This window comes from Podarcis tiliguerta (genome assembly GCF_965153285.1).
Source record: "Podarcis tiliguerta genome assembly, chromosome: 1".
Lineage (NCBI taxonomy): Eukaryota > Metazoa > Chordata > Lepidosauria > Squamata > Lacertidae > Podarcis > Podarcis tiliguerta.
Window position 1 is genome coordinate 56,366,431 of NC_139534.1, and position 22,445 is coordinate 56,388,875.

The window sequence follows — 22,445 nt, forward strand, 5'->3', positions numbered from 1 at the left end:
GTCTTCTGCTGGTTACGCTCACTTATTTTTATCTTCCCCTGCTGTTTCCATTTTGCTCTTTTAGGCTGCAATTCTATAATCATCTTCCTTGGAAGTTAGTTCCATTGACCTCAGCAGGGTGCACTTCTGAGTAGACATCCATAGGGTTGTACTGCCAATTACATTGTGCTGGTGTTTTCGTTTCATTGCTCTGATTGCTTTTATGGTTGTTAACCACCCTGGAAGCTGTGCTAATAGGGCAGAGAATCAGGGTTCCCGCCCCCATGAAAACATAAAGAAAACACATTTTGAAATACACGTGACCTTCAAAAGACACCTTCCTGAGGCTGCCTCTCCTTTTTCCCATTTCAGGGTGTCTTAATCTTTTAGGGTCGCTCAAGGTGTCCCACTCCAAAAATACTAAAATTTCCACAGTTTCAGCATTTAATATCTACCAACAAGATCCTCTTTCCAAGTAACAAGGCACTGTGAGAGGCAAAGTTGGCAGGTTCCGCTACAAATCTCATATACACTTGTAACCTGTAGACATAACGAGAAAAATAGGTACCGACCAGCTGAGATAACTATTTTCTAAAAAAAATCCTTTCTGTAACAAGGCAAAAGACATTTAACTAAATGAAATTTAATGAGGCATTTGTAAAGACAGTCATTGCTAGGGGCTGTTAAGTGGCAAATTGAAAGATGTATAAATCAACTCAGCCATTAACTACTGTGCCTCCACAATAATCGGCTCTGGGTGGTGAGTAATTAACAAATAATCAAGAGTGACATTTCCTTTTGGGCGTCATGGGGACGGAGGAATGCTGATGTGAATGAAGCTGCAGGGGGTGCAAGGCAGTTGCAAGGTTATAGCTGTGGTGGACGTTCTGGAGGGACTAGTCTCCAGGTGCAATAAGCAGAGCTTCTCTTTGGTCATCATGTAGCTTGCAGTGGGAGTCAGTCATGGCTATTGCTGTCACATGTCTTCTCTCTACCCCAATGCCAGCCTTGCTATTAAAACATTACACTAAGGGTGGGCAACCTGTGTGACCCCCAATCTTTCTGGATGACAGCTCTCATCATCCCTGACCAATGACGGTGCTATCTGGAGCTAATAGCAGTTGTAGTTCAACAACATATGCAGGGCTACAGATCCACCATGACTGCCTTGAACAGACCAGAGGAACAATCATGGTGCTTCTAGGTGGAAAGATTCATCCTCCACCTCCTGCCTTTATTCCAGATTTGTCTAATCTAGATTATACATCTATAGAGGGAAGGGCAGAATGAAAGCCACAGTACCACAGGACTGCAGAACAATGTTTTTCTGAGCGCAGAATTCTCATCTTTTGTTTCTGTCTGTGAAGAGAGGCTTGAAAGTGCCTGTAGAAATCTGCCATCTGTGTCTCCAGCCTATGGATTATTTGGGTTGCCCTTTTCTGCCTGGCAGTCGTATCCTGCACTAATTTAACAAGCAAATAAAGAGGAAGAGGGGAACATCTGATACGGAAATCTCATTCCAAATTAAAAAATGGCAGTGGTTCCTCTCCTCTGTGGCTGAGTTACAACCAAGCAGCTTGATACCCGCAACAGATTGTGTTTGTGTATGACTGGGGCCATGTGTCTCCTGGCACAAAATCCACTCTCTTGCACTGGCTCAAGCATATGGCTTGCACATCCCCCCCTCCCATGTATTTCCATTTGGATAGTACAATGGAACTGCAAGAAGCAGAAGCACATCCACTTGCCAGCACTTCTCGCAAGATTTGGAAGCCACACTGTCTGCTTCCTTACAGTGACAAGTGATTCTTAGATGGTCGTCTCAAATTAAGTTCCGTTGGTTAAGGGAAACAGCCATTACTTTATCTTGACTTTGGGGGACTTCCTCACAGCAGTGGACTTGGCACTGCTAATGCATGCATGTTTTGCACAGTGTCCACACAACATCCTCATCAAAATGCGAGAAGTCTGCCATATCTGCAGAAAATCAATAAGGAACAAAAAGAAAAAAGGCAGAAATGGTAAATACGGACTGTGTGTGAGAGAGAGACAGACAGGCAGGCAGGCAGGCAGAGAGAGCATTGTGATGAGTACAAGGTTGTGTGGACACTGCACAGAACTTGCATGCAGGAGCAGCACCAAGTTCACAATAAACGACAGTGTGGCTACCTCCTAGATCATGTCCAAAGTAAGGTCAAGATAATGATTTGCTGTGGGTCGATATGTCTCCAATACCATGTCAATCCTGCAGCCCCATGCACCATTGCATTTCTGTAGTGCTGGCTGCTCTCCATTAGAGGGCAGCAGTTAAACTTCATGGGCCTTGCATGTGGTGGTTTTCTTTGTGTAGAGGACTTAGGGCAGAAATAACTTTAAAAGTGTGGGGTGAGATACTTTTGCCTGTCTGTGGTTCCTTCTAATTTATCTGGGTAAGAGCACCAGATTAAAGGCCACAGGATGTGCTGTCCATTCAAATGGAAATGTTACTACAGGCAACAAATGGTTTGATGAAGTGCTTTTTTCTAAAAAAAATGTTTAGGGGTACTCTCATTTTGACTCAAGAAAATCACCATTTTATAGTTCAAATTGGGGGAAATAAATACAGTAAATGGACAAAAGTACAAAGATTCACAAAATGTTTAGGGGTATGCGTAACCCTGCATCCCCCCAGAAAAAAAACACTGGTTTGATGAGAGAGGATTGTGGTTAGGGATAGACGAATCTGTCAATTTCAGTCCCTGAAGTTTCTCATTTTTCCAATCTTAAAAAATCACTTCTGCACATTTCCACAAGAATTTGTGATTGAAAAAAGTCTCATGAAAATTTGTCAGCATTTTAGTGTGAATTTCTCCTAATTAAAGATATTTTTGTATCCATTTTTGCCTAACGTACACATTTTTCCAAGTAAATTGCTCTAATATAATATATTTTGATGTTATTATCACTAATACATGCATTTTTGTGGACACTTTACCCTAAATTACAAATGGCTGATTTCAGAATTCAAACTCCAATTACAAAATTGGAAAATTGCCACTTGGTCCTGCCTGGGTTAGACAGCAGCCATAAAAATGTTGTGGCTTCCAATATTACTTTTTCTTTTTCAAACTATTCTCCTGTGAATACACAAGTCTCCCCTCATTAAATGGTAAAAAGCGGCTGTGACTTCAAAAGGCAGTTTGGTTTGCTCCAACCAGTCAAAAATATCTGGCCTTGCCAACCCTTCCGTGATAGCACAATGCCTCTCATTTTAAAAAATATTTTGTTAATGATCCAGGGCGATCTGCAGATCTCATGGTTAGATTTTTGGACCTTCCATCTCTTCCATGACCTGTTACTGAACACCCTTTATTTCAGAACAAAGATATATTTTCAGGAAATGGGAAAGTGGTGATTTAAACGAGGCCAGCACTTCTGAAGGGTGATGTGATTCAAACCAAATCAAAAGATGTTCCATTTCATCGGATACATACCCATGAGTCTATCAATCAATCTCTTCATTATGATCAGTGACCAATATTCATACATATCTATCATACTTTCTACATAATAACTCACCCTGAGATCAAAAGCCATGCTACTAGATCTTATTTTGAATTCAAAAGAAGCTTTACAAAATGCTTGCTCAGACTCCTACAGGTTTTAATTATGGATTGAAAAAGTTTTGGGAAGGTGATACAGGGATGCCTATATTTGATGAGGAATGGCAGGCAATCTGGGTTGCTCTGCTTCTTTGGTCAGATTCAGCTAGGGTCAAGGAAAGCACTACTAAACCTACCCATCCTTGGCACTTCTATCTACAGCGGCTTAGCAGGATATTGAGTAGCAGATATAACAGCTGCTGGAGAGAATGCAGGTCCACCAGCTTTTTAAAATTACATGCAGTGGTCTTGCTCCAAAGTTGCTTTATTTGGGTGAAGTTTTTCAGGAAATGGAACATATAGCTAAACAAAAACTTTCACCTGACACCAGGCTTGCTCTCCTTTCTGTTTTTGATGCCGATGTTGAAACATTGCTTCGTAAAGACTTAGTTATATATCCCATCATAGCAGCTACACTGACGATTGCCAAGTACTGGAGAACCCTGGCTGGAAACTTGTTATGGGATTGGACTATCCAAACCTGGATCTTGGCATTAATGGAAAAGTTGACCCACAAGCTGCGTATACAAATAAATCTGATGCACATCTGTCAAATTCTATATCATTTGGTCCAGTTTTATTATATATGCTACAACGAAAGAACATGGCATATGTGGGAAAGCACTTTGGGATGATTTGTATATTGATAGCTGGTTTGACCAGGGAGCAGGAAGGTGGTGTTTGGGGATTTGTTTCTTGCTCTGTATTTAAAAAAATCAATATCTTAATTTTGAAAGGAAGAAAAACCAAAACACTATTCTTTCACATGTAGGGCATCTAGAGGGAGGAGGAACATGAAGGTCCTGGAGCCAAAATAACAAGACAACTCCAGTAGCATCTACTTATGAGACAAAGAATGATGTGTATAACTACCAGGACTTTGGTTCTTTGTCCTGATGATGGACATCCTAATGCTGGTGGCCTGTGGTATCTTACACTCCAGTATTTTTTCACATGGGTTTCATATTGCTTTCCTGCCCCCTCCCCACCCCCAATACCATTTTCTCACATTGCTGCACTTTTCAGTCTGCTTGAGTTGCCACCAGGACTAAGAGTGTACTGACAGTTTCCTGACGATTGAAACCACAAGCAAACGAAATAAACTACTGTATGGAAACTAATCACAACGTCAGGAGGAGAATGAAATGAAGAGCATGCTGGGCCTTTTCCTCTCCCCAGCTCTGAAGATTGTTGCTGTTCAGTGCACCCTCATGCACGATGGACCTGATGGATGTGCTGCTAATGACCCTTTCCTTAATGGCGATCAGAAAAGGTACCTCTCTCGATTTCTCGCTTGGTTCTATATTTTCATTTCTGTCCATGCTGGCTCTCTCTGGCTCTGTTCAGCTTTCTCTGAAAGTCCTTTAGATGGGATGACAGCTCAGTGCATCTCTCCATCTGCCATCCACAACAGTCCTTTCATTTGCCCGGCTTTCTGCGGTAGATGAATACTCATCTGGTGCTGCCTTCTTCAAGGCCAATACCAGTTTGCAGCACCTGAGGCTTTCAGGTGCCCACGTATCTGTTTTCTTTCTTCTGCTAGTGGGGGGGGGGGATTTTGGTTAATACCCATACCCAAAAGGATGGGAAAAGAAAATAATGTTCACCCTCATTACTCACATCTCTAAAACGGACATCAAATGACAATGAATGTCAGCCTCTTTGAGATGTGAAGTTGACATGTCAGACCAAGTGGCCTACAGATGACAGGTCTCCTGTCCTGCTCCTGGACCAACAGGAGTGTCCTCATTATTCAGAAACCAATCTGGCGTTTTATGCCCACTTGTTCTCACTATTTTTCCAAATATGGAGAAACATGGGGGAGGGGTTATGCCTGCTGTAATTTGAAAAGGCGACACCTTTCCATTTATTCCCAAGATGTGCATCTGAACTCAGAAGCCCACTTTCAGCTTAGTAGAAACAGATGGATACAAGAATCTGTCTTGAATTCCTCCTTCTCTCAGCATAGGAGCTGTTTGCCGTTTTTTGAAAATTTAGCTCATGAATTTAGCTTCATGTCTCCAATTATCACTGCCTGAATCACGAAGGAGGGAACTGACTAGAGATTTCTTACGAATATAAGAGCCCTGCTGGGTTAAGCATCCACCTAGTCTAGCACCTTGTACCAAGGGTGGCTGGCCACAACTTGACCACTTCTCTTCTCACCCCAAACATTATATCATGTATAAACAAGTAGTTGTGGATTCCCAAGCCAATACAGACCCTTGAGGAACACCACTGCTTACTTCCCTCCATTGTAAGGCCTGTTATTTTTAGTCCTACTCTTTGCTGCCTTTTTTCAGACTGTTACCAATATGTAAGGGGATCTAAATTCTTGCCCCATAATTGCTAAATTTCCTAGTCTATGTTGCTTAATAACTACTATCCAGCTTTGCATGTAAAGTGAACCCAATATGAAGATTAAAAGGCAGAAGCCTATTGGAAAAAGTGGGGCAGGAATGGACATAAAAGTAGTCCCAGGAGAACACTGTGCTGTTCAAAAATAAAATAAAAAATCATATATGCATATTACTAGCCTGGTTAAACCAGATGTGACAAAGCTGTGGTCCTCCAGACATTCTTGGACTTCAACTCCCATGAGCGCCAGCCAACGTGGCCAATGGTTAGAGATGTTGTAGTAGTCCAGTAACATCTGGAAGGCCACACCATCCCCACTCCTGGCTTAGACTATCATATTAACAGAATTAAGTACTGCATCACTTTAAATACCATTTATATAAATAACACAGGAGGCAACAGTGGACAGGGCCTTTTCTTTGATTGTACCCTGTTCATAGAATAAATTTCTCAGTGACACTCATGCAAGCCAATCTTGTAGTCCTTTAATTCTTATTCTCCTGAGCCTTTGGTGGCTGATGCAGAACCAGCCCTAACATTAGGTGGGGTGAAGTAGCTGTCTCAGGCAGCTGATTTTGAGTGTCATGATAAGGTTATTATTGTTACTTTTTGACCGTCATGGAAAAACCTGTGAGATTTTCTGCCTGGGTTATTTGAAATAAAGTGCCCAAATTACTCAGCCAATTTTGGGCACTCTGCACCTTAAAAGTGGGGAGAGCGATATTGCGCCATTAATAATAATAATATCTTTATTGTCATTGCCCCCTTCGGGCAGTTATTCTGCCTCGGGGAGCAAAATGTCTTGGACTGTTGCTGGACTTATTGCTAGCACTGTAATTATTGCTAGCACTGTTCTTTTAACTGTTTTATTGGATTTTTGGTTCTGATGTTGTGTTGTATTGATTGTTTGTTTTTCGCCTACTGTTAGCCTCCTTAGACTCTATTGATGGATGCCTGTATGGGGGGCAGGGGGGAGACAGTAATGATTCGAAACAGCATTAGCCATTGTGAACACCCAACCAGGGTGTAGTCATTATTACAGATTCATTAATCCAGAATAGAAGGAAAATTTTGATCACACCTCTACTTGGCTTTTAGAGCTCTTTTTCAAGAAAGGGACCAACACCGTTTCTGTCTTGTTCAATATGTACTACTTTATATGATGCCTGTATGGATGTCCTTATATAGGTCTTTTCTAGACAACCTGTTTATTGCGCATACATCTTGATTTGTTTGCACAAAGCTTGTGCAGAAGTTACAACCATGTTGGCGGTTTATGAAGCATTCATTCTGGTTTATTTGTGGGGAGCTTATACAACATTGCCTCAAGCAATTGTTATCCTCCACATTCTGTGGCATTTTCCCACCACTTTCCTCATTGCAGAAAAATCCAGAAAAAATCCAAAAAAATTGCGGGGTGGGGCGAGTTTGTTGAGCAAAAGTACCAAACCAACTTTGACTGCACAACCTGAAGTTGTTGGTATGTGAGTGAATCCCACCTGAAAATAACAGCAGTCTGGAAGCACCCAAAATTATGGAGATTTAGTTGGAATTCTATTCATTGTGCTTATGATTAAGACTTATTATTTTTTTAAGTGCTCCCCAGCCACCAACTAATGCAGGTCTCCCATTTTAAAGTGACTGAAAATCTGGTCTTGACTGATTTTTTTAATGCAGGCCTGAACAATTTATGACCCATCAGGTCAACTGCAGTGTAACAGTCATGTATTTCATCCTGCCAGACACTTGACAGTGTCTGTTGTTCAGGCAAGCAGCAGAACCCAAAACGCCTGTACTGTCCCTAGTGGGCTTCCATACATGACTGAAGGGCTGCATTTGACCTTGTTTCATGTCCAAGGCACACCTTTCTCCTAACACCTGTCTCACCTGAGAGTTGATTAAGGCTGACGGCCAGACTTGGAAGCAGGTCCGGGAAATTCTAAATTGTAATAATGGCTGGGTGGATTCTCATTGGAATATTAGAGTGCAGGGAGGGGAGATTTAGCTCTTCCCACCGCAGCCATGATCCCAACAGAAATCTAATTGGGACTAGTTAAATGTGTTTTCTAAGGCACATAGCAGCATGAAAAGCAGGTTTTGTCAGGAACACGGGTGAGGAGGGAAGGATTAAATTCTCCCTTTACATTGCAATCTGGATGAAATCCCCCCCCCCCATGTCTATTACTACAAATTTTAAACTACTCTGATACATTTTATTTATTTATCTTGTAAAATTCTATGTACCGTTTGATTGTTTAAAAATACATTAAAGCGGTTTACAAAAAATGAAGCATTTTCTAGTGTCCTGTCTAGTTTGACCCATACAGAAACTTCTGCAGCCCAGACTTGATCCATCTTTGAAATGGTAAGTGCAACATCATGCACAAGTCTTTGGGAATATTTCTCTGGATTGGGGCCACATAAGAGAAAGGGCAGGGAAATGAAAAATCTCTCCTGCAACATAAACTACAAGGGCATGTTGATCAATGCAGTAAGAAAGTAGATCAATTTTCCAGTACATAAATGGGTTTTTTAATCTCCAAGATTGTAAATACAATTATTTCTACCAATACAAAACTCATGTTTTAATTTAATATACTTGCTTAATTTTATTACGCACTGTCTTTTGACAACATTCCTTGCTTGAGCCTCCATCTCCATCTCCTTTTAAATGAGTGTTTAAATTAACACTATAATAAAATCCATAACTGAACCTAGTTGCAGGCTTGTGTGTAGCGTGGGGGGTTGGTGATGAATCCTGAATTGTTCTAAAATAAGTTCCTTGGGAAATGGTGGGCCAGATTCAGTTGCAACAGGGGTAAATAATCCCAGCTTCCTTGAAATTTGTTTTAAACACCCGCCAAGCCAATGATCTGACCATTGTCTTTTGTTTCTTGGAGCTCTGGCTAATTAGCTGAGGCTTATTTACTTTTTGTGTTTTGAGTTCATTTTGCTATGCAACTGCTTTATGCCCACACAAACTAGACAATTAGTTAAATGTACAAATATACTTCATGTTTTAAAAATAAGCAGCAATTGGAGGGGGAGACAGCGGTCAGGATCGGGACCTCTCAGCGTGGTGAAGAAGGTGATTATGCTATGATCCTGGTGAAAATCACTAACCCAAAGCTGCTGTATGCATGGGGACATTTTTATTGCATGGGTCTGATTCTTCTCCCCGACTTTTTATGGTTGCTGTTTGTTTGTTTATTTATTTATTTAAAAAAACAACAACAACAGAGGAGAAAATGTCTCATACGTTTCCCATACTGACTAGTTTGGCCCTGAATAAGATGGTCAACATATGCAGAATGCACAGCAGGTCCTGCCCAAGATATTTTACTGCCTGAGGCAAAGGACAAGATGGCACCCTCCCATCCCATATATAAAATCCAATTGGACTGGCAGTTTTAGCTTACTTCAGCACTGGTGATAGTACAGTGTTTTTTACACAGCACCTAGAGGTAGCAGGTTAGCAGACTCAGGGGAATGGTAAGGACTGGAGCCATACGCCCCTCCTATACAATTGCTATCTAAGGCAGCTGCCTCTCTCTGCCTCATGGTAGGGCTGGGCCCGTACCAGTAGCGGAATACCTGCTTTCTACTATCTCTGTTAACATTCTTGTCCAGTTATTCCTGGCAAGAAGGTTAGTCGTTTCTTCTTTGATGAAGGCCATGAAATCATTTATCGTTTTGTCCATTTATGCTAGGTTAGCTCATGGCCTGAGGCAAGTCACAGGGGAAACCCTTACCCATATAAGCTTCCTACATGGGCTGGGCCTGGCCACTTTTAAATGCACTTACGGTAACATATATGTGCATTATCGCATAGTATTTATATCTAAGAGTGATCAGTGGCCTAGGTGTGTGTGCCACTAGAGTACTATGAAAGACTGTATGAAAAGCTCTGCTGGATCAGGCCAAAGGCCCGTCGGGTCCACCAGCCTGTTCTCAACGCAGCCAGCTAGATGCCTATGGGAAGCCCACAAGCAGCATCTGAGTTTACCAGCACACTCTCCACTTGTGATTCCCAGCAGCTGCTATTCAGAGGCATTGTGCCTCTGACAGTGGGGGTAAAATATAGTCATCACAGCTATTAACCACTGGGAGCCTTCTATTCCCCAAATTTGTCCAGTCCTCTTTTAAAGCTATCTAAGTTGGTGGCCATCACTACATCTTGTCAGAGTGAATTCAGTAGCTGGAGTGCACTCTTTGAAAAACTACTTTGTTTTCTCTGTCCTGAGCCTTTCAAAATTCAGCATCACTGGATTTTAGTACTACGAGGGTGAGAGAAAAACACCTCTGTAGCCAATCTTATAGTCCTCTAACATTTGTCCTAAACTAAAAAAGTTCCAAATGTTGTAATCTCCCCTCAAAGGGGAGCTTCTGCAACTCATTGATTATTCTGGTTGCCCTTTTAAAAAAAACCTTTTCTGTCTCTAAAAATATCCTTTTTGAGGCGAGGCGAAGACTAGAACTGCACACAGCCTTCTACCTATGGTCTCACCATCGATGAGTGATGGCATGAGACACGAACAGGTCAGTGCTCATGTTAAGTACATGTAAATGTACCTTGTGCCTCTGGAAAGCTTACGCAGGTAGGGAATTCATGGGTGGCCTGCATCCGGCCTAAGGCATTTTGCTGCCTGAGCAAAATAACAAAATGGCTCCCTCCTCCCACATTCCATGTACAGAAGTGAGCTGAAGAGGCCATTGAATGTAGTTTCAACACCAGTGATGAGGCAATGTCCTCCACTGTACTTGAAGATGGTAGGCTGCCTTATGGGGTGTCGCCTTCTGGCACCTGTCGCCTGATGTGGTCACTTCACTTTGCTTAATGGTAAGGCCAGCCCTGATACCGCTAAATGAGGTGGCAGAACCCTGAGATTGCAGAATGGGATACTCCACTACAAGTGGAGAATCATATGTGTTAATGTCAGACCCTCCAAGTATCCCTATGTTCCAGGGGCAGTCCCGGATTTACAGAAGCCGTACCAGTTTCTGATATGATCCTGGAATGTCCCGCTTTTCCTTAGGGCATCCCTATACTCACCACAGAAATGTTGGAGGGTATGGAGCCAAGGAGATAAGTAATTGCAGTGGTACCTCAGGTTAAGTACTTAATTCGTTCCAGAGGTCTGCACTTACCCTGAAACTGTTCTTAACCTGGAGCACCACTTTAGCTAATGGGGCCTCCCGCTACTGCTGCTACTGCTGCACCTCCGGAGCACGATTTCTGTTCTCATCCTGAAGCAAAGTTCTTAACCCGAGGTAATATTTCTGGGTTAGCGGAGTCTGTAACCTGAAGCGTATGTAACCCGAGGTACCACTGTATACAACCTTTAGAAGATATCTGAAAGCAGCCCTGTATAGGGAAGTTTTTTAAAAAAATGTTTAATGTTTTATTACATTTTTATATATGTTGGAAGCTGCCCAGAGTTGCTGGGGCAACCCAGCCAGATGGACAGGGGATTATTACTATTACTATTATTACTATTATTATTATTAGACTATAATGTCCTTATTTTCATCGGAGAATGTTGGAGGATATGTAATATGTCCAGAAACTCACCACAAGTAGAAAGCTAGCAAAGCAGGACCAAGGCTAGGCTTGAAATATTCTCTCGAAGGAGTTTCTTTTCGACTTTCAATAGTTTTTTTTACATGGCAGAGCAACAGAAAAAAGGCAACCCTTCCCCGCCATCTGAACTGGCACAGCACATTTTATCCTGCTTGCCTGTGTAGTCCAGGAGCCGAGAGATTCAAATAGATCTGCAGCATTTTGAAACGGCAGACAATTGCCATCCCTGATGCTTTGTTTGTTTCTAGGTTCCTGTCTCGCATTTACCAGTTTGTTTTTGTACAGCTAAGTAAGCAGCAGTCAAGCTCTGCCAGTTTAGATCAGCCAGGGGCCTGACCTGTGGCCATATGATTCATTCTTTGGTGGATTATGGAAATCGGGCTTTTCTAAGGACGTGCAGCCAATGCTTTTGGGATGGCAGTAAACCTTAGCTAGGAACAAGTTTCAGTCAGGGTGAACAAGATAATAGTATTTCCCTCCTCCTGGTGTGCCAGGAATCTTGCCCTCTGGCTGATCTGTAGCACATCAGTGAAAAGGGATTTGCAGATGAGCTGTAATAGGTTCCAAATGCCATGAGTTTATCTTGATAGGAGCGGCGTGGCTGGCAGCTTCTGTGCGTGTAAGGCCATATGGGATCAGATCTTACTTTGTGGTTGCGATTTCGCTTTTGAAAATAAGAGGCAGGTAAATCGGTACGATTTAACCTAAAAGAACGTGATTATGTTCCTATCATGGTGGAAGCAGTCTGGCTTTATTCAGTGGGATATGGGAAATGGGAACTGGGGTAATTAATTCAGACCATGTGATGCTAGATGATGATAAACATCGAAGCGCTTCAGGGCTGGGGAGAATCCATACTATGCGGAGGCCATTTACTTCCTGTTCTGAAAAGATGCTGCTTTTATGTTGAAAGAAAGCTGATAGGCTACAGCAGAGAGACAGTCAGGTTAGAATGAAAGAGTGAGAGACTAAAATGGTATAAGCCCCGCAGGGTACAGCCTTCCAGGAGAGGGGGTGGGGAGAGAGACAAAAATGTTTAGCCTAAAATAACCCAGTTGTAACAATGAGTTCTCTTAGGCTGTAGGAAAGCAGGGATGGTGCCCTGTTGCTTGGACTTAAGTGGCTTATACAGAATAATACCCGAGTGTGCAGCGGACGGGCAGACACAGTGACCTGATTTCTGAAGCCAAGCCCTCCTTTTGCTGCAAACAATTGCAGGCAGTACTCACTGCTGGAGAAACTGAAGCAGTTGCCTGGAAGGTTGTCTGTCGGCCAATGTGCATGGTCACAAGATATCAGAGGCTGTTTTTATTGCCAGGTGCTTTGAGTTCTTCAGTTTAATATGGTTAATTCTCATTTTTCAGGTACCTTTGTGTTTGGATTCCTGACCTTAGACTTTGGATCCATCAGACCTTTGGTGTCTGACCTTTCCCCTGATCTGGGCAACGAGAGAAGGCTTCAAGTGTCATCATTCTTAATCAGACCAAAAGTTCCTTGAGTAGACATCCTGACTGTCCTTGATTTGACTGTTTCAGAACTGACTACTTGTTTTATTTACAACAGCTAAAGATCTAATCTACTAACCCCAAAGGGGGAACACCCTCCCAAGCTGATATTTTGCTGATGGGATTTGAACATTTTGTTAACCTTCAGCAGCATCCTGCTCCTGTATCACCCAAGGATGGTTCTTCGGAAAACAGAAGAAAGAGGCCTTCATTCTGGCCTAGGATGTTCAAGAACAAGGCACACCAAAACAGAAAGTGTTATTTCTTCCTCCCTGCCTTGTCTGCCTGCAGGTTATTTTTGCAGCAGCGGAAGTTTAGATGACACCCATTACTAAAATAGGTGGTTAATAAGAAGAGAAACCAGTGGATAAGTGACCAGGGATGATGAAAGCCTTTTTCTTTCAGTGTCAGCTGTTGCTCAGGCCAGAACAAAAAGCCCAAACATTGTAGAAGATTGGATTTTTTAGACTTGATGGTCCAGTGTCTGACCCACTGGGGCTGATGTTGTGTTTTCATCGTTTCTTGAAGCACTTTCTCCATTTCCTAGGACTTTTTTCTTGAGTGATGACTATCTTTTATTTAATTCATTTTATTTTTAAACTCAATGTATGTATTATTTAAAATATTCAGTTAATGGATGCTGATATTCGTTGAGAAAGAGTAACCACATTATTATGCTGTCCTAGATAATTATTATGAAAATGAAAATAAATTCATCTCACCTGGAAGTAGCTAATTCTTTGCTGTCCATTATGATGTCTGACCAAATGTGCCAATTTTGAAGTTCTGAGGGCCAAAACAGATTAAATCCATGTCCGATCTCCTGATTTATTTATTCATTTATTTAGTTACCTTAAATGCCCTGCCAGAGCTATTTTCCTGATCTAAACTACACACATAGCTGCTCTTAGACCTACAGGTACCGGTACTTATATTTCCCCCCTGCAGTTAATAGTCAATGGGGGGGGGGGAATATGAAATCAGGAAAATGCCATGGATAGTGTTTAACCACACACCCCAGCATTACATCCCCAGTCACACGCACATACACACACACAAACACACATGTGGTGGGCCAGACTATATTTTAGAGAAAAAAATGAATGAATTCCTATGCCCCATAAATAACCCAGAGATGCATTTTAAATAAAAGGACACATTCTATTCACGTAAAAACACGCTGATTCCCAGACCATCCACAGGCCGGATTGAGAAGGCAACTGGGCCGCATCCAGCCCACGGATCTTAGGTTGCCTACCCCTGATCTAATTTGTTCTTAACTACCCATAAGGGGGCTAGGTTGTGCATCGAAATATTGTTCTGATTTTTGGATCACTATCTGGAGAGTTGAATGGCACCCAAGATTACAGAAGCTAGTTGTTCCTATATATGAAAGCTTGGAAGTTTGATTATGTCTTTCAAACTGGAACAAACATAAAACGAGTGACTATTCTTATAACGATAAGAGTAGATTTCCCTTGCAACATCCAACTCCAAATTGTGTTAGGAAAAGCATTTTTATGACATAAAATTATTTTAATATTCTGAATTAAATAACTCCCCAATATGTGTGCTGCCTAAAAAAGCTTTTCTTTTATCTATTTCATGCAAAAAGTGTTGTGGTGGGAAAAATAGAAGAGAGGAGGGCTTTGATTCATTGGTTAGAGTTTTTGTTTTAAAACATAATTACAAGCAGAGGGAGGGAAATCACGAATTTCAGGCGGCAATCCTCCTCACACTTACCCGGGAGTATGGTCCATTGAAGTCAGTGGGTTCTTACTTCTGAGCAGAAATGTATTGGATTACACTGTAAAAAGGCTTTGATGCTCCCAGTAACATTCTATTCTTATTCAATTCATGCCAATTAAAGTTTGTACTATAAAGCATGGATGCAAATGAGGGGATTATGGAGCTTAAAATGATTCTGTTTGTCTTGAGTTCACACTGCTAGCCAAAGAATTGGTTTATCTGTAATGGAGGCTAATCTGTTCTTATTCAGCATTCATGGTGGAGCTTGCAATGGAATAGCTGTCCAGTTTTCTGCTCTCATTTTGAAAATATATCAATGAAAATATTCAGAGTTGCAGTTATTTACACACACACACACACACACACACACTAGTCAATCATTTTCTTTCCTTCACTGAGATTTTTCTCCCCCACCAGTATAAATTATTTTAGACAAATAATTCCAAAATTTTCTGTCAAATAAATATTGGTATAGTATTCATTGAGAACTTAATTTTGAGGCAACATTTATTTTAATTATAGTGATCCTCCCTAACCACCTGTGGTTTTTCTTTTGGTTTGTGAGCTTTTTTATTGTTTTATTTACTCAGCTCATATCGTTCACTGACAAGTCTGCGTATATTTTTAGTCCTAAGTATTTTATGAGAATAAATTTCCAAGGAATGAATAAAAATTGCAATTTTGCTTACATGGATATGTATGGCGAGCAGGTATATTTAATGCCCAATAATCTCTATTTCTGCTCATTGATTTTATGCCCTGGGTGATGAAGGCTGTAACTAGGGATAATCTGTAGGGTTTTGTGAAGAGATACAACCAGATCAGAGATGGAATAGCCGCATTATCCAGCGTATAAAGAGATTACATTTTATTATATCCCCTGCTCCTGTCTAATTGGGATAGACATTGACTTTAATGGGAGCATGAAGGTTAATGGAACATCCTCGGCCATTTTGCTTACTGCTTTGTCACCGAAAACAATTTGAATAATTCTAGCTCAGTGAGCATCAGTGAAAATTGCAAATCAAATAAGCACATGCATTGCCAAGTAAGAGGGCATAGATGTGTGTAGAATTTGCATATGCTAATTTATGTGCATCAATGCAAATTTAGAAAGAATTATAGTAATTTAAATAGAAGGACAATACATTTCACCATAGTGGGGAAGGCTATGTTCAAGTGACCTGTGAGTGCTGGCTCAGTCTGTTGCCCAGGTGCTATCTGGGGATGAGCAACTACCATCCTGCCCCCTGCCCCCTGCTCTCCTTTCTTATGGCTGATTATCATTAAAACAGACTTGGACTCAACAGCCCTTTAAATAGTGGTTACCTTGAAATAGATTGGTGTCCTCTGTAAAGTAGAACACTATCTGCTCTGTTTGTAAACTGGCAGTCTTATGTGAACATACCTTGGGAAAAGTGGGAGGGAAGGCTCTCAGTAAGAATTTACAGGATTGGGCTGCACACCAGATCCTAGGATAGTCCCTTTCCGATAATTTACCTTAGGCTGCAATCCTAAGCACACTTGCTCAAGAGAACGCCACATTAGACACAAACATTAAGACTCAATATCCAAATAACAACAGACAGAATTACCGTGTTATAATCTATTCAAATGCTTTATATGCATCTCAAATAAAACAAATGTTTATCTTTTTCAACTATTCTTGATTTTACTCCAGTATTTAATTATTCTTCTGCTGCCCAGGTTGTCAGTGTGGTGCTCTCCAGAAGTTATTGGTCAATGGGAATAGGTGCCCAGCAATAACCTGGGATAGCTCAGTCGGTAGAGCAAAAGACTCTTGAACTCAGGGTCATGAGTTTGAGCCGCATGTTGGGCAAAAGATTTCTGCATTACAGGGGGTTGGGCTAGATGACCCTCATGGTCCCTTCCAACTCTATGATTCTAACACTAGAAATGGAAGTGGAAATATCCTGAAGGCCACAGGTCGCCCCCTCCCAAAATTTATTGTCAGAAGGAAATCCCTACCCTCTCCTCCCTCAGAAAACTGTTCTGGTCCACATTAATATCATTTATTATTTATTTGTTTGTTGCATTTCCATTGCACCTTTGCTGCATACATGGCTCTCCCTCTCCTCATTTTGTCCTCACAACAGCGCTGTGGTGGGAAGGCTGAGAGACAGTGACAGGCTCAAAGCCACCCAGCGAACTCCATGGCTGAGTGGGAATTTGAACCTTAGCCTCCTAGGCAGACATTCAAACCATTACCCCACAGTGGTGCAAGGAAGTGATCAGTCAAGAGATACCAAGTTAATTCTGAAAGTATTTTTGACTCAGTATTTCACTGAGAGCTTGGTCTATAATAATCTGGGACCAAAACTGCATAAGAGACTTGTTGGATTAGTAAATTTCACCTGTTTTCAATAAGGCTTTCCAAATGCCTCTGGAAAGCCTACAAACAGTACGTTAATTCAACTGGGAGCTGATCTTTAATATAACGATCATACAACATTTGTACAAAGCTGACAATTTTTCATTAATTGCACTGATTGCATTTTGTGTGCGTGCTACATTTCATTAATGTTTCCTTTTTACATAAATTAGAGAGTAACACGTTTGTGCAATTGGTTCAATGTCTGAGGTGCCGCACCATGTGCTCCCATCAAGTTCAGTGGGTCTCCACTAGGAGCAGGGACTTTTGAGTAGTGGCGCCAGCCTTCTGACACTCCCTCCCCATGACACTACCTGGCCCAGGCAAGAAAGTCTTCAGACTCCAGGTTAAAACTTGGTGCTTGAAGGAGGCTTTGTGGTCAGTGAATCCTGCCTTTGCCTCTGTACACACCAAACATTTAAAGCACGTAGCTTCCTCTGAAGAGTCCTGGGAACCATAATTTGATAAGGGTGCTGAGAATTGTAGCACTGTGAATGGTACAATGTAGCAATGTGCTTTAGCTGTATGGTGTGTACATTTACCGATTTGTTCCTGCTTTCTTGTGTGTTTTTTGCTGCTTTGATTACAGTGTACTGATTTGCATTTTCTGTTTCTGCAGATGTGCAGTTTTGGTTTTGTTGTGTGATTTTGATTGTTTCCTTGTTTGTAGTGAGTTAGTTGCAAGCTGCTATGAATCATTTTAGAAGAGCGGGATTAGTATTATTTTTAAAAGAAGAAGTAAAATAAGGAGAGAATAATAAAAGCTTTCCTTCCTTCCTATCCTGTTGTTTCCTTCAGTGTTTGACAGCACATATCTAGCAAAGGTGCATATATAGCACATCTCTCATTATCTGAAGCTCAATTATCCAATCTACTTGCTTTGAATCAATTGACAGGGGAATAGCGATAGTTGGTGATGTGACAAAAGGGGTACAGCATCTCTTCAGTGGTATATGTCTGAAGCAGATCAGTCCCACTGATTTTTTCACCATTTGTGCATTTCTGACTCATTTTTAATGATGATTTTGTAAAACATTCTTGATACTGAACATGCCCAATTAAGTGATCTCCCAGGAAACACATCCTCAGCTAATACACCTGCTGAGCACCTGCTGAGCAGAGAGCCAGAACAAACAGTAGGGTGGGCTTTATTTCTCCATTGACTTTGTATCTGACTTTCTACCATTTAAAAAAACATATTATTGGATTTTATTTTGCAGTGGAAAAAAGCAGGGCTTTTTCTCAGCCAGAACTTGCCGGAACTCAGTCATGGCACATCTTAGGTGGGTGACATTGCCATTCTAAGAGAACGGGGGAGGTGTTCATGGTGAGTTCTGGCACCTCGTTCTCTAGAAAAACAGCACTGAAAAAATAATAAAGAAACAATAAAAAAAATCAATATCACGAGCAAATATATCTTACAGCAGATATATTTAAAAACAAGGATTTTTTGCTGACCATGACAGCTATTTTGTTCTGGCGTCCATGGCGCTTTCCTGAATATTTGGGTATCGGCACCTCATTTTCTACCCCAGAAAGCATTGTACAGTGGTACCTCGGGTTACATACGCTTCAGGTTACATACGCTTCAGGTTACAGACTCTGCTAACCCAGAAATCGTACCTCAGGTTAAGAACTTTGCTTCAGGATGAGAACAAAAATCGTGCTCCGGTGGCGCAGCGGCAGCAGGACGCCCCATTAGCTAAAGTGGTGCTTCAGGTTAAGAACAGTTTCAGGTTAAGAACAGACCTCCGGAACGAATTAAGTACTTAACCCAAGGTACCACTGTATAAAAATATTGATCTACCTAGCTCCATCGGTTAGGGCATGGTGCTGATAATGCGAAGGTTGCAAGTTCAATCCCTGTATGGGGCAGCTGCATATTCCTACATGTGGTTGGACCACATGATCTTTGGGATGCATTCCAAGGCTACAATTCTATGAGCTGTATCCCAGATTTCATGGACTAATAATAACAGCATATCAGAAAAGACAGTCGAGATCGCATTTCACAATAAACTATACTCAAATGCTGATGAATTTTCATAAAGACTTTTTAATTAAAAAAATCATAAACTCCTGTAGAAATGTGGAGAAGTGAGCCGTAAATTAGAAAAATGAGAAACTGAAATTGACATATTTGCCCATTTCCCTCCTCAGAAGCAAGTCTTGGTCATCAAAGCCCCCTGCAATTTTAAATAGACATTGCCTCCTTGCAACTTGTGCCTCTGATTGCTTCCTGTTGGGCATAGCATGGCGTCAGTGATGAACTGCCCAGACTCTACTAGAGGAGCGACCATGTCATTCATATCAGTGGTCCTTATGTGAACAGAGACATTTGAGCTGAAAGTGCTTAGGATGCATATGGAGCAGAAGCACTTGTCCTGCAATCTGGGATACGGGATGCAGGATGCAGGTCCTTCCTACAGTGGTATTTTGGACCACCAGGATGGAGCTGATACTTGTGTGTAGAAGCATCCATTATGTGGATTGGCCTCCTTGAGTCTAGGTGATTGGCATTGCTGCTGTACGGTTTCAGTTTAGCCTAGGACCCTCGTACCTACTGGACCGCCTCTCCTGGTATGTCCCACGGAGGACTCTACGGTCTTCAAATAAAAACATCTTGGAGATCCAGGCCACAGGGAGGTTAGGCTGGCCTCAACCAGAGCCAGGGCTTTTTCGGCCGTGGCCCCGATCTGGTGGAACGCTCTGTCACAAGAGACTAGGGCCCTGCAGGACTTGACATCTTTCCACAGGGCCTGCAAAACAGAGCTGTTCCACCAGGCCTTTGGCCAAGGCACAGTCTGACCCCCTCCTTCGGTAATCCTCACAGAACTCTAGCCCAACGGTTGTCATTAATTTGATTTTGAATTGATTTTAGAATGAAGTGATTTTAGAATGCATTTCAATTAATTGATTGTGATTTTATGTAAACTGTCACTTTTATTGTTGTTAGCCGCTCTGAGCCTGGCTTCGGCTGGGGAGGGCAGGATATAAATAAAAATTATTATTATTATTATTATTATTATTATTATTATTATTATTATTATTTTAGTGGAGTTTGCATGGACAGAAAGACGTGTGGGATGATTCACACAAAGATCTGTGTAATCAGCAGTGGTTGGTGGATTGAGCTCCTTGTTTGCAACAGGAGCTACCGATTCAAACAGGTTATGGTACATTATAAATTCATAAAACTGACCAGTGTTCTGAAAAAGTATTGTTCTTATTTCTTATTCTGTCTATGCAGCAGTGAAGCAAAATCCACCATCAGCCGATCCATACATATATTAATATTCTATAAGAATGTCACTCAGTTCATGTCAGTCATTTTAAACACTCTTCAGGTCATGGGGGGGGGGCTATGAGTTCAACAGTTAACCACATAGAAAATTAATTCCCATTGCGACCTAGAGTGGTTTGATTACTATGCAAGAGTGGTGGCACCTGAATAGTTGGATTTGTTATTCACACAAATAGGGGGTCAAACCTGCCATAAGCTTAGAATCACTGACCTGTGCTTGTGAAATTTGGTCCACGGCTGGCTCCTAGCATGCTTCATTAGTACAAGTTTAAAGTAAAAGACATTGACACAAGGAGAATCTTGTTGTTTAGCCTGCATTTCTCCTTGCAGTTTCATCTGTGAGTTTGTATTTGAAAATTGGGATGTTTTCAGATGGGAGCTGCTTGCGAAATCGGTACTACTCATGCCCACAAGTTTTTTCAGCATCCATACAATGTCATTATCAAAGTGCTAACCAAACTTCTTTTTATTTAAAAAAATGATCTGGATTTCGCCTCCCTGCAGAAAATCTGATAAGTAAAAAATTACCTGTTATATATCTGCAGGTACTGCTTGTGTATTAGAGCTGATTTGTGCATTTTGGGAGTGGGTTTGCCAAGTATATGATGCCGTTTTTGTGGGTAGTCTATACTGTCACACACCAACTTCTGTTTGCTTCTCCCTTGAGCACAACTTAGCCATTCTAATTCTGGTGGACCCAAACGCCAAAGAAAATAAGTCAATTCTCATTGATCTGCTGCACCTTTTGGGTTCTCTGCACTTTGATTGGAAAGAGAAGGGCATTTGCCCCAGAACATCTTGAAAACAGGAGTGTTAAACTCCTGACTTAGCTTAACTTAATACATAACCCAAGCACAAATCACCCTTGTCGCTGGTTTATACAGAAAAGCGATGCTGTCTAATACTGCTTCCAGATGAGGTGTTCATTGTGGATTTGCTATACAGTGGTACCTTGGGTTACAGACACTTCAGGTTACAGACTCCACTACAGAAATAGTACCTCGGGTTAAGAACTTTGCTTCAGGATGAGAAGAGAAATTGTGTGGCGGTGGTGCAGCACTTTAGCACTTTAATTAGCTAAAGTGGTTCCTCAGGTTAAGAACAATTTCAGGTTAAGAACGGACCTCCAGAACAAATCAAGTTCTTAACCAGAGATACCACTGTACCTTGTTCACTCATATTTTACAGCAGTGGTGGGGTGGTCCATATGATGTAGGTTCCTTCCAGATGGGTAGTTCCTAACACTATTCACTATTCATTCATTACTTTTCCATTGTAAGCTCTGCAGAATTGCAACAGACTTGCCTATCTGCTAGGAGTGTCACAGTTTTGCATGTGAACATCATCTAATGTTCCATCCACATTAGTGGATGTGACATAGTTCTGTGGCTGGGGAAGAAAAGTGTACAATTCAGCTGAGCATGCGTGTGTGTGTGTGTGTACACACACACACATTTAATTTTTAAATAAATGGATAAATCTTACATCCAGGCCCCTCTCTGCGCACATGTTTGTGCTTACACGTGCGCACACGCACACACACACAAACACAGAGCCAGCCAATAAATCTCACCCTGCATTCCAAGGGCATCTGCTTGGACAACAGAAAGCTGACTATAGTTGCTCCGAGACAAGGTATTTGTTTAGGAATTGTCATGCGTCATTAATTCACAGTTTTTACAGGGTGTGCAGACAACATAGTAATCTTTTTATGATCAGTCCTTGTTTCCTCAGCAGTTGTGGGAAGGAACCTTGCAAACATGTGGAAGGACATCGCATGAAGTTCAACACGCACAAAACACAAAACTTTCCAAGTGTAGCAACACTGCTGCAATTCTGCATGTAGACAAAGAGCAGTGAACGCATAGTGTTGAGAATTGCCTGTCAAGAAGCAGCCTATGATACCATCCATCTACATTTCATGAAGAATATAGAA

General features: G+C 41.5%; 1 protein-coding gene across 3 annotated transcripts in view; it reads left to right on the forward strand.

The window, feature by feature from the left end:
* The first annotated feature begins 4,336 nt into the window (after positions 1-4,336).
* CD6 (CD6 molecule) overlaps positions 4,337-22,445 on the forward strand; it is a 38,713-nt gene continuing 20,604 nt past the window's right edge. For 2 of the 3 annotated variants that reach the window (XM_083416399.1, XM_083416400.1), the window contains exon 1: positions 4,338-4,893. In XM_083416399.1, coding sequence (XP_083272525.1) covers positions 4,839-4,893 — 55 coding nt within the window. In that variant the 5' untranslated portion in view covers positions 4,338-4,838. Of the gene's footprint in view, positions 4,894-22,445 lie in introns of all 3 variants that reach the window. The other variant, XM_083416398.1, reaches the window with a different exon arrangement.